The 12,914-nt window shown below is 43.1% G+C and overlaps 1 protein-coding gene across 1 annotated transcript in view; it reads left to right on the top strand.

Moving 5' to 3' along the window:
• The window catches only part of DNASE2B (deoxyribonuclease 2 beta), a 33,395-nt gene extending 21,226 nt beyond the window's left edge, over positions 1 to 12,169 (top strand). The window contains exons 2-7 of the mRNA XM_062611242.1: positions 2,315 to 2,467; positions 6,101 to 6,278; positions 7,520 to 7,601; positions 8,681 to 8,842; positions 10,382 to 10,579; positions 11,108 to 12,169. Coding sequence (XP_062467226.1) covers positions 2,315 to 2,467; positions 6,101 to 6,278; positions 7,520 to 7,601; positions 8,681 to 8,842; positions 10,382 to 10,579; positions 11,108 to 11,463 — 1,129 coding nt within the window. The 3' untranslated portion in view covers positions 11,464 to 12,169. The remainder of the gene's footprint in view (positions 1 to 2,314; positions 2,468 to 6,100; positions 6,279 to 7,519; positions 7,602 to 8,680; positions 8,843 to 10,381; positions 10,580 to 11,107) is intronic.
• The last annotated feature ends 745 nt before the right edge of the window (positions 12,170 to 12,914 follow it).

Raw genomic sequence — 12,914 nt, 5'->3', positions numbered from 1 at the left:
ACATGTTAGTGGCAGGGAGATCCTTTTGTTGTATTTAGAAAGTAAAAGGTTATTATAACAAACACTTCCAAATGAAAGAAACAGCAAGGTTAGTTAAAAAATAAAAAATACCCCATTTTTCTTGGCCAACACAAGGACAATATTCTTTATGGTGTCTGTAGGTATCACAGCAGAGTTGTTTCCATCCAGGTACTCATGACAAGAAGTCAGCCGGAGATGTGTGCACACTTCCACTTCTTTAACAAAGTGCTTTTTCCCTTCTCTATGAAGGCGAAGGAACTTAATTGTGTTCTTGCCATATTCACAGTTGAGGACTTCTACATCCTTGATCTACAGAGAAAATATATCACAGTTGTAATGGAATTTGACAGAAGCCTGAGTTATACTCAGTCAATGAAACAAACGATGTTTATGGCCTTTATTTCTGTGGTTACCTGAGATAATGGAAATATCTTCATTATAAATTGCGAAGTCCTGATGGGAATCAAAAACGCTTTTGAAAGCTATTATTATGTTAGTAGCAGCTGTGATAGAGATTTAAAAGTTTATGGGGGACAGATCATATGCCATGAGTAACAGTAAACTGGTCTGTCTTGTTCATTATCTTTGTGTTAGTCCTGACTGCATAGACCTTCACTGAGTTTCCCCTCTGTCATCTCTTTCTGAGTCCCACATGTCCCAGTGCACTCAGTTACCGCAGGTGCAGCAGTGCAGAGGGCAGGCAGCGTTCACACCCGTGACCCCACAGGCAGTCTGCCAGGCCAAGCCTGCACCTCTGCATACATTTCCTGATGTTCCCTGGCACCAAGAACAAACTGTCACCACCTCTGGCTCCCAGCTCTTCCAGCTGCTGTCAGGCTCTGCATGTGCAATGTGCTCAGCCCTCCCTATTTTCATGCAGGGGCCAGCAAAGTTTGGTCAGTGACCCGCATGGCAGAGCCCCCCATTAGCAGGTAGAGCCCAGCATGCACTCCATGGCCCTAGGGCTGCCCCACATCATGGACCTTGGATGCACTGAGGCTGAGTGGAAGCAGTGAGTACCAAAGCAATTCTTCTGTGAGGGGTGGAGAGGTGAGCAGGTGTAAATCCCAAAGAGAAAATGGAGGCAGCTGTCACGTGCTTGGAATGTAGTGTGTTTTGTTAACTCCTCTGTGCACACTGCAATTCCCAAGAGCAAGAAGAAAATACAGGCTGAGATCATCTGGTTGAAAGCATTTCCTCACAACACAGTTCTGATCTACAAAAGGGATCAGAAGCCAGTCTGAACAGCGAAATTCAGGTCTTGACCAACGTCTCCAAAATCCTGGCTTTCTGAGATCGCTTATGTTTGATTGTGTTTGTGCTAAGCCCTATTCAGGTCTACCCTGCTGCTGTCAAACACACCCCATTTACACATCTATTACAGTGTTGGAGAGGCTATACTAGAAAGGAGATAAAATACTGCAGAGGTTGTGAGGATTTCTGATATGCTAAAATATCCAGAACTTACTGCACTAGATTTTTCGCTAAGGCTGAAATATCCCATACTTGGTATCAACATCTTTTAATGTAAATCATCACCTTTTAATGTAAGCATAACGAGGAGGGAGAAAGAATACTTTACACAACAAAATATAAATCGAAGCTTTTTATGTGTGAGTTGCTAAAAGCTTATCAGATGTAAAATTGCTCAATTCAAGCATGTTTACTCCTAAGAGACAGGCTAATGCACTTAGAAGATAATTTAAAAACCCATATTAACTAATTGAAAGCAAATTGCTGTGGCTCAGAGCATTTCTCTGCCTGCCAGTCCCTGCGGGCTCAGTCCCCACGGGCAGATGAAGGCCCCCAGAGCTGAGCACAGCTCAGCGCTTCACCAGAAACCATCTTTAAGGAAGGATACAAAGCTGCGCTGGCTTCAAGGGCTGGTGCAGTCGCAGTGAGATGGTTTTGTTTTGCTTGTCTGAACACAGAGTTCTTTTCAGACTGTTGTAAAAAATTCATACTTCAGCCTTGCAGCAATGAAAGGAAAACAAAAAGGGTTTCCCTATCTGCGGCTTTGCTTTTTTTTTTTAACAGAATACCGTAAATACTCTAAATAGTCAGAATAGCACCTCCTAAAATACGGGGGGAAGTTTCCTCAAAAACGTAACTTGACAATCCTTATTCTGCTATTTTATTGCCCATGAGCAGTTTCCAGTGCCTCATGGGAGCCCTGGCCCCACTGCCAGGACCTGGAAGCCTGACGTCCAGGCTGGCTCTGCTGTCCCGGCGTGTACTGGTTTCATTGCACAGCATCAGCTGACACTTAATGCAACACAGCTTCTCCTTTTAGAGCCTACCCAGTGCTCGCCCTGTGCAGCCGGGAAACCAAAATGCCCGCGAGATCTGCATGGTGCCCCCATGCTTTGCTAGTGCTTCTCTGCTCCGTGCCCCTGTGGGCAGCTGAGATCTCCTGCAGGAATGAAAATGGGGAGGCAGTTGATTGGTAAGTAAATACCAGGCAGGGGAGAAACATTGGGTGAGTAAACAACACCTGAGATTACACCACTTGGAGTAGGTGGATCACTGGGAAGTAATGCATAGCAGTCAGTGGTTTAATCCTGTTTGCCTGTGAGTGGTAGCTGAACTTTTCATTTGGAAAACCTAGGATAAGTTATTGAGATGTGATTTTGTTTCACTGAACCAGCCACCGTACTGGTTTATGACTAACTGCAGAGTAATCACTGCTTTACACGGTGTTCTTGTCTCATCAGCAAAGGGAGTGTAACCTCCGAACGGGTGCCAAAGCTGCGCTCGCTGGCGACAGCCCCTCACGTGTATCTCGCCCTTAGCCGTGTTGCTCCTACATGAAGAGCAGTGTGGAAGGACTTGTCCCCTTGCTGCCATAGCTGAGCCACCCCAGGAGGGATGTGAGGTGGGGACAGCAGTGTGGGAAAGCACCGTCTGCACCGTGATGCACCGTTCCCTGCCCCCAGAGCCACTGCCACGTTGGAACTGGTACCACCCCACTGCCAGCAGCAAGCCTGAGTTTGGGTTTTAAATGATTAACTGGATTAATACGCTTTGAAGATGAAAGACACAAAGTATAATTACATGATACCCAGCAGAGGTTTAGAAAGTGAAATAAAGGCTCTTAAAAAAAAGAGCACAGAATCCTCACAGAGATAAATATCAACCGATGTCAAAAGTATCTCTCATGGAGCAATGGTTAGTTTGGCTATAAATGATAAAAAAGTAGGTGCTATTCTCACGCACCCCTCCCCTTGCACACACAGCTAACTGCAGGGAAGGCAGGAGCTCCTCCTGGCGCAGCCAGGCTACTCAGGCGGGAGCATAAAGCAGGCTGTGCTCTGGATTGGCATAACATCAAATGTGTGAGGGTCTGGTCAATCCTTCTGACTTGTCACCCTTTCCAAGGCCCTTCTGGATGGTGTGAGTTTTCAGGAATCAAACTGTTATTTAGTGCAGCTATTCAACAGCTTTAATGTATGAGGAATTTCGTTTCTCCACAAACTGCAATTATTCCTTGCAGAATGCGTCTGTTTGTGCTAAAGGTAGAAAAAAAATCCAAGCCCAAACCAAAACACAAACAAACCAACCCTATTTACCATTCATTCCTTAAACACATTTTTTGTACCCAAATTTTTTGAGAAATTCTTTGAAAACTGTGGCTAGGAGTGATTCACTGTGCCTCTGTCTAAACACCAGCAGTGTGGGATCCATTCCAGGTGGGAACTGGGGGATCTGCCCAGCCAAAACTGTGTTCCCTTCTGACAAATTTAACAAGAAGGATGGGAGATTTCCTTTCCAATGTGCCAGCCGTAGTCACCTTTTGCCTGACTCTGGATTTCGTTGCTATGAAGCTGATAGGAGAAGCAGAACTGAAACTGCTAAGAAATGCTTCCTCTTAACCAAAAGACGTCAATGCTCTTTCAAACAAACATGGCACTGCAGGTTTTATATCCAGTTAGCAAGAGCTTTATGTGAGTTCCTACTCTCCAGTGGTTTCATCCTGCAGCATTCCATAATTACTCATTATTAGTATTCATGCACCCTTCCATTTGCCACTGAACCAGAGGAATCACTTGCCCTATCTGAACTGATCCCATCTGTGCTCCCCAGCCGTGCCCGTAGTGCTGGTGCTGGCAAAAGTCTCCCCTGTGTTTTCATTCCCCTCAGGATCTCATCCCACCACCTTCACTGCACCACACGCAGGAGCTACCAGAGCAAACAGCCATAAGATCAGCTAAGGAGTGCACAGAGTCGTTCCTTTATTCATCCGAACTCACTGTGTTCTGTGGGAAGCTTTCCATGCACATAAAAGCCAAAACTCTGCTTTCTGAGAAATGCTGAGTCAAGGACGGAACCCACAGATGCATGCTCTTTGGGCTTTTGGGGGGAAAGGGGATGGAGAGAAGTAGTAAAGATGTGGTTAGAAGTAAAGATGTGGTTATTTGGAGCAAGTTAGTGTTCAGTCACAAGCAAACAATGTGACAATGCTAATTGGGTATAAGCAGATTTGCCTTCTTTTGGTCCTCATGAAAATAACTTTCACTCTGCTCCTACCAGTGCCTAAGCTCTAGAGAAACTTTTGTGAGACTTTTATACAACTTTAATTGCTAATACTGGCTTTCTGGAAAGGTCCAAACCATGTACCCACTGGGAACTGGCAAGTAATTTACTGATAGCTCAACTGCTAACATTTCCATGAGCATACCTGCTAACATGGGTTTGCCAGATGCAAGGCTCTAAACATCTGAAAGCATAAATCTTCCAATACAGTTCAAAGCAGTTTGGAAAGGCTTCAGATACTAATTCTTGGATCAGCTCATACTATTGTAGCTATTGCTGTTCCTCTCCTTTCTGAATCTTCACTTCAAATACAGGAATTGTTGTGGATCCTTGTGCGTGTAAAGTTGTCCCCAGCCTTACTATCCAGATAATTTTATTCTCTTCTCTGTGATCTGTTATCAGCAACAATTTCTTCTGAGATATTTAAGGAACATCACTCAGTCACTGGCAGTGCAGGTGGATTACCAGGATCACCAGTGGTGTGTTTCTCCCCTGCCTATACATGCATGTTTCCCACCGATCGAATGTTCCTCTAGCAAAATGCTTTCCTGCCACTTCTTACCTGCTTTCAGAGCTGCCTTTCTGGACCAGCTTGAGACTGCAACTACACTGGGCAAGGCTTACTCCTCCTGCTATACTTGAAAGGTTAAGTGCAGTCAGGCTGCATTTTTAGTAAAAAGTATAGGATTAAAAATAATGATACTCAGTTCTTACAATGACGTAAATAACAAATTACTCAAGTATGGCACTCAAAGAAAGGGTCTCAATTATTTATATTGCAATTAATCCCATGGACTTACACACTGGGAAAAGCTGTTTACTTCATCAGGGACATTAGTATGAGCTGAGCCATTTGGTGACAATATTGAGTACTCAATATTTTGAGAATATGTATATGTTCAAATAATAATCTTTGAGAAAAGAGTTGTCCTTCTGGCTAATGGTTTGCAAATAGTCTGCAACAGTTCAGGATGGTGAGAGTCTGTTATGAAAAGCAGGATTGGAATAACATGGCTTTATAATTATTTTGTGGGTTTAATATGCAGTTTTATAATTCTAATGCACAATTTTATTTCACTTAGAGTTATATTTATGTAATATTAAAATAAATTTTAGGGGGTGTCCAGGTTGACCATGAGAATGTCAGGCTGAGTCTGGGACCTGACGTTCTTCACCAGAACCAGGAGTAGCAGGGATTTGATGGCTAAATGGGACTCCAAACCAGGGCTACCTCAAATTCTTTCAGGGTACCAACAGCAGTTCTGGCCACAGCAACAGCAGTTTGGTGCCGAATCAGCCTCCTTTGCTGGCTAAGAAGCAGAACAAATTTGTCCGCAGCAGTTGCTGTTGAACTGCTGCTGGTTCCTGCACTGGCTCACCACCTTGAACTGAGACATCCATGCTGCATGCTGGTGGCACTGGTACCCCTCCAGCATAGGCACCCCCAGAATCACCCTTCTCTTAAATCCTCAGGAGGGGAGGAGGTGTTGATTTACACATTCAAACAGGATGGTTGTAAAATAACAACTGCTCTTCACTGTTGCAGGTTTGCTCTTTACAAGTTGCCAAAACATGTCAAAGGAGAGATATCCACGCTGGGGCTGGAATACATGTACATGGATGCCCTGGCTCCACAGTGGCAGCTCGGTAAATACCTCGTCAACATGACACAAGGCGCTCTGGGGCAAACACTGAAGCAGCTGTATGAGACGTATGAATCCCAGGCAAGTAACGTTTAATTACCATTGGGATGCTCACTTGATATTACACGCAAATGAAATTAAACCAGCCAAAATAAGCACGTAGAGGTATGGCCAGACCTGACAGACTAGATCTACTACAACACGTCAAGGGAAGCATCTTGGCAGCTGGGAGGTTATTTGCAGTTTTGGCTGCAATTAGAAATTGTTCTCAGACTCCTAATTTCTGGTCAAAGTGTTGCCCATCAAAAAAATTAGCATCGGTGCATAGTCCCAGTGGCTGCTTCTCTGCAGTCCACACTGAGCAACATCTGAGCTGTGAGCTGGCTCTGAACTCAGACCAGGGCCAGTGGTGACTGTTACACTTGTCCTAAGCCCTCCCATGTACGTGTTTCATGCTCTGTCACAAGTCTGGGTTTTGATTTTCCCCCTGAAACCACTGTGATGCTTCAGCAGTGATAGGCTGCTTGTTAGGCCTTTGCTTTCTTTTACACTCACAGTCAGACACCTCATTTATATTTGTGTGAAGCGATTATAAAATACAACAAGATCTGCCTATAGTTATTTTTTTAGCACCTGCATAGTACTCTTTGGAGCTGTGTGTGTCTTTGCATATCAGCTGCGGGTTAGTGGTAGTGTGTCATGAATTTATATGTAGAAGAGACTCCCCAATGTCAGCCAAATATTGACAAACCAGTCAACTGTCCTGTTCCAGGCCTTGCTATAATTGTCATAAACTGTTCACAAACTCAAAGTCCATCAGGAGGGGGAGCGTGTCCCAACTCCTTCGAAGTTCTCTATTCAGGGGGAATAAGGTGTGGCTGTATGCCAGTATTTTGTGAAAAGCAGTAGTTGCTTGTTCTTCACAAGAACACTTGTCAGTCTGTCGTTCCTTGGCAAACATTTTCACCAAATCTGGTTGCTAAATCAGAGAGGCACAAAAAAAAAAGGAGGAACTTCTTTGTGAGTGCCAAATAATCCCATTTAATTTGTCTTAGTGAGCCTGTCCGACCTCTTGAGGAAGATCTACTGCAATGACTGAGAGAACTTCCAACTTACATTAACCGGGACCCTAACGCTGAGTCTCCAGGTTTATTTTACTCTAACTTCTGCAGAGACTGTGTCAGCTGAATTGGGAGAAAGATCAGGCTCAGGATGTTCACACAGAGAAGTCCTGAATTCATCCTTCTGTTCCCAGCAGATGTTCACTTAAAAGCCTTCCTTTTACTCAATGTCGTGTTTCAGAAATGTGTGTTTTCCTGCAGAAGAACAGCACTGCATATGCGATATACAACGATGAGGTCCCTCAATCAGACTCTGATAGGTGGAAAAGAGGACATACCAAAGGTACAGGGAGAGTCCCAGGCTATTATTTTCTCCTTTCTAAAGCTGTGGATAACATCTACTTGTCTGTTTGTCTATCTGCATACCTAAAATTTCTGCCTGTAGCAAAACTGGAGAATGATTTCCATGATGTGTGGTTAGTTACATACTTATATATGCTGTGGCTTCTGTTTTGGTTTTGCTATGCCTGTGCTGTGTTGAAAAATTGAGGGTTTACGGACCCTTTGTTTTCAAGAGCTGAAACTCATATAGCTCCTCTCAGTGAGTACAAATCACACTGTCCTGAGCCTAATGGCAACAGCACTACAAGGTGTGAAGGGAAAGGCACCCTGAATATAACCCCCTTGTTGTGGTTTAAGCCAAACAAACCCAGGACACCCCTCCACACTTTCTCTTTCAGGGTCAAAAAACTGCTGCCAAGATCATGGAAGCACTAAAGTATGCAGTATAAGTAAAGCAAGTCTTTAAATAAGCATAAATTTTAGTGGAGGTCTAATTGTTTACTTGAGGAAGCAGATGGGGTTTGCCCATCCTGGCTTCGGGATGAACACATTTTGCAGGGCTGTATGTTCAGGTTGCAACAGTGGGGACAACTCAGAAGCTGCACTCCTTCCCAGAGCACCCTGCTGCAGGGGAGGCATTGCCCATCTCTCTGCTACTGCCCCATGGAAGAGGATTTGGTCTAGAAAGGAAGACACAGTGTTGATGGAGTCTCCTTCCCCTTATGCAGTGAATCTATGAAGGGAAGGAAAATGAGCAGTGGTGAAAGGGTCACAGCCACTAAATCAACAGACTTTTTGAAGACGAAATTTTAAGCAGAGAAAGAGAAGGGTTTTGAAAAGATTTCTATTTCAGAAAGAACATGGTGATAGTTTGATTTTGGCTACGTAAGAGAGAATTAATGTAATTTTAATACAATATTAGTTCTCCTTTAATCCATTAATCCAGAGCCAGTTTACTGTAGACATAAATGCACTAAGGTATGGTGTCTGCAGCAGCAAATCCAAAATAGGACACAGCTCTACTGTCTCGGGGCTTTTTCCTCCTTAACTCATTTGCAATAACCTTTTTTTTTTTGACAGGATTTCTGCTCTTGGACAAATCACAAGGATGCTGGGTGATTCACAGTGTGCCCCTGTTTCCTCCCATCCCTGAAGATGGTTATGGGTATCCAGCTACTGGGGAGATCTATGGACAGACAGCCATCTGTATAACCTTCAAATATGACCAGTTCACTGAAATAGGTCTGAAAAGCTTCCTCCTGAGAAAGCCTTTGTCCCACCACACCTCTCTGACTGCTTTCCTTGAGGCTTTGCCTCAAAAATTGCTTGTTCTTGTCCTTCACGGTCAGATTGGGAAACCAAAGTGGGCCCTTACAAACAGTGTTCTTGGCTTCAGTCATGTTTATCTAATGATTTCCTCTGTGAATGTGGGAAATTCACTCTTTGACTCCATCTCCCCATGGGAACTGTTGGGGTAATAATAGTCACAAATGCTTATTGAGTCCACACACACACAAAATACTTTGGAAATATAAAGTAGGATGATTAATCACTTTGAACAGTAATAGCTCGTTCAGCTGCAACTGTCTGCGGTTCTAAAAATGTAATGCAACCACTGCTTGAGCTGGAGGCTTGACTTGTCAGGAGTTATGAATATGGAACAAATATCACCCAAGATTTCTCCAGGTACTTTTTGCCACATAAAATACCAATAGTAAAAATAAATAATTAAAACCTATATATATATATATATATATATTAAAAAAAGCCAACAAACACAACCCCCAAAATTCGTACCTGTAAAATTCAGAACAATCTGATAGTGGTCTCTGGTACTGAAATCCTTAAAAGGGACTATCAACAGGCGTTACAAAAGGTCATACTGGCATGTTCCTTAATGCTTTTCACACTGTTTCTCACTCTTTCCTCAGTTACAAACTTCAAATGGTATTACTGAAACATGTACAGTGTGCAAATTGCCAGGCTGGCCACACCTCAGAGCTATCAAAACCAGGTTCCTGTTTGTGGAAGTGCATCTATGCATGTGTTTATGGAAAGAGGACAAGAAAATGAGATGCAAACACTAGTGCTTTTCCTGCTCCATCCTCCCAGCTTCTGGCAGTCTGTGATTCAGGGATTTCTTCAGCCAGAAGGACTGGAAAGTTTTTACTGGTCTTCCATGAACTCATCATAATGAGCCCATTTGTTCCTTTGCTCTTTATGGCATCCATGACGAGGACGTTCTGCAGTTAAACTGAGCTCTGTACAGCAAAGTACATTTCTTCTGCAAATTCAATCCAGATGCTGAAAGTCAAGCTCTGTTCTCCCTAAAACCAGACTAGAGCACTTGGCAGCCCTTCTGTTTGCATGTGGCTTGGCAACAAGCTCACTGCAAACTACTCCTGTAAATGCAGACAGGCTTGGATTTACTCATGCCATCTGAGCCTTTTGTGATTGCTCGAAGATAGCCTGGGTGGAGGTGGCAGTGGACAGAGATCCACAGTTAACAGTTTTACTCAGAATAATGAGGTATAAGTGGAAAAACCTGAGCGTACTCCCCTAGACAGTCTACGTGCTGCAGGGCCAGTCAGAATAGAAAGCAATCAATGTGATTTTGGTGGCTAAACCAAGATATTTTGATACTTGAACTCTTCCCAGAGACAGGCTGTGAAGATTAAGAAGGATTTAGGTTTCCTTTCCAAGGCAGAACTTTACTCTCTTGATTGCTTTGCTTTAACCCATTTAATTCTTCCAGTGTTTATTTATTTGTGTTTTTCTTAGACCAACAGATGCTGAGTTATAATCCAGGAATCTACAGCTGCTCCATCCCTAACATCTTTCAAGCTGATCTCCCAAATCTGCAGAAACTCTGTGCAGGGTCCAGGCTGCCCTCTGTCCCCTTGCGCCACCTCTCCAAACTGCAGTCAGCTCAGGGGGAAACCTTTCTCCACTTTGCAAAGTCACATTTGTTCATAGACGGTAAGAGAACCTGTTGCTCTACCTATCATGCATTCTTAATTGAGAAATAAGCAATTAATATATTCTTTGTCAATTAGTATTGTCTTTGAGGGGAAAAAACCCTTCAGCTTCAGAAATAAATGTAACAAAGGGCAAGGAATTGTGTCCCATCATGATATTCTCTCAGGCCCACAAAGCAAAAAGCTCCCTGGTCCTTCAAATGCCTTAAGGTATTCAACAATGGGTTTTCAGAAAAAGTATTTCCTCTTATTCAGTAATAACAACAGAGAGGTTTGATCACCTGCTTCTTGTTATGAAGAAGACTTGATTATTTTCTTTTTCCTCTTTTTGCTGCTGATTGTTTGTGACAGCTTTTCCAGGATAAGGAGAAAAAGTAGAAATGAATTTCTGAAACGGAAGTCAAAATAAGGGGAGGGGGCAAAATCCCCCCTCTAGCTCACTTTATGCAAACCAGGCCAATTTAGGTGATACTTTTCAGTCCCCTCTTAAAGGAACAGGAAAGACTAATTTCCCTGTGTTATTCCACAGATATCTACGTGGCCTGGATGGCTCAGGAACTGAAGACTGATTTGTTGGCTGAATTCTGGCAGCATTCTGGCCAAAAACTTCCCTCAAATTGCTCTCTTGACTATCATGTGTACAACATAAACCTAATCGGGATGCCATTGAATTTCACCTTTTATTCCATTAACGATCATTCTAAATGGGCTGTTTCAAGGGAATACAAAGATCAGTGGACCTGCATTGGAGACTTAAACCGGGCTGCTGAGCAAGCTTGGAGAAGTGGTGGGTTCATCTGTATGCAGAACGAGCACATCTACAAAGCCTTCAGGCCTCTGATAATCCACTACGACAGTTGCACTGGTACTTCCACAGTGATGTAACAAACCATTCCTCCCAAACAGCACAGCCCCTCATTACGTAGAAGGTGTAGGAAATGTGTCCCTTAAACTATATTCTTCCTCTGAAAAATGGCCCTGTGAGTTGCCAGATGTGTTGGACCTTCACCTTGTTAGCTGTAAAAGCAATCAGTTTGCAGGTAAATTATGGCTGTTTTCCTCTGGGTGCTGCACCAGCAGCACACTCTGTGCTGTCCCCAGCTCCTCCTGCCATCAGCACTGGGCTGGGACACTGCCACACAAGCATGCACCAAAGCACATCGCTATGAGTGACCATGCACAGGCGTCCCCAGGGGAACTTGTGGGTGATGGTGGATATGGGATGGGAGGAACAACAGGAACCTGTCTCACTCACTAGGTTGTCATGGATGGGCAATTAACAAAAGTACCCCAAAATGCTTCAGAATCACCCCATATTCCGGGCACTGCTGAGATCAGGCACAGCATTTCTGCTCAGTTTGAGCTGACTCTCTTAAAGAGCTGGCAGACTTGAATACATGCAGGGAGATGAGTGTGTGGACAGGAAGGCTTCATTTTTACATGATTAATTTTTAGAGGGAATGAGCTTTAAATCATTTGTAACCAATAGCTTGGGAGCATTTATAGTGCTTTTATTCATGTACAGCAATCCTATAAACAAATATAGATGCCCAAAATATGAATAAGCAAAATAAATTAAGAGTGAAAATGGTCTGTTTACAGCCTCCCTCTTCCATTTTTATAGTGATTTGTGGTTGGTTACAAAGTTTTATGGCTGCCAAAGGAAAAAAAAAGGATAATTAGGAAAAAAATTAAAAAAAAAGAGCAGAAAATATTAGAAGGAAGATGTTATTTCATCTACATTTTCCCACTACAGCAAAGGTTAATGGCTGTTAATTTTCAGCCCCTCCAGTCTCAGCCTTAGGAGCTGAAGTTTACATGTACTTTGCTATGAAGACAAAGCTAATCCTGATACCCTTTTGGGTTCAAATTTCAAATGTGTATCTGTGTTTAGTATAATTCTAAATACATTTATAGGGTTATATCTCACTTGTATTTTTAATTCCTGAATTGCTAACAAAAACTCCAGTCTCAAGAGCTGGCTGTCCTACTAGTATTTCTGGTTTACTGTGTTCATAGTCCATATCACTGATTCTCCACAACAGTGTCTTAGAAGGAAGCAGATTAACAAGAAATGCCCCACAACCACAAGCTGGCACTGGAGATTTTCTTCCCTTTCCACCATGAAAGCATCAACCGAACCACAAAGTGTACAAAGTAGCAAACAAATCAACTTCAGAAAACATTTGTGCATACTTCCTGAGGAAATAAAAATAATGTATGTGGCCTTAATGTATGTGTTTAATGAGGAGAACAGATTTCATATTTAGTCATCTGAATCAAAGGCAAACCCAGCTCTCACAGCTCAGTGAAAATAACGTAGGTAGCTTGGATAT

The sequence above is a fragment of the Pezoporus occidentalis genome, unplaced genomic scaffold (assembly GCF_034315485.1).
Source record: "Pezoporus occidentalis ecotype Australia unplaced genomic scaffold, CSIRO_AGI_Poc_V1 ctg151, whole genome shotgun sequence".
Lineage (NCBI taxonomy): Eukaryota > Metazoa > Chordata > Aves > Psittaciformes > Psittacidae > Pezoporus > Pezoporus occidentalis.
This window is presented reverse-complemented; position numbering and strand designations above follow the sequence as displayed.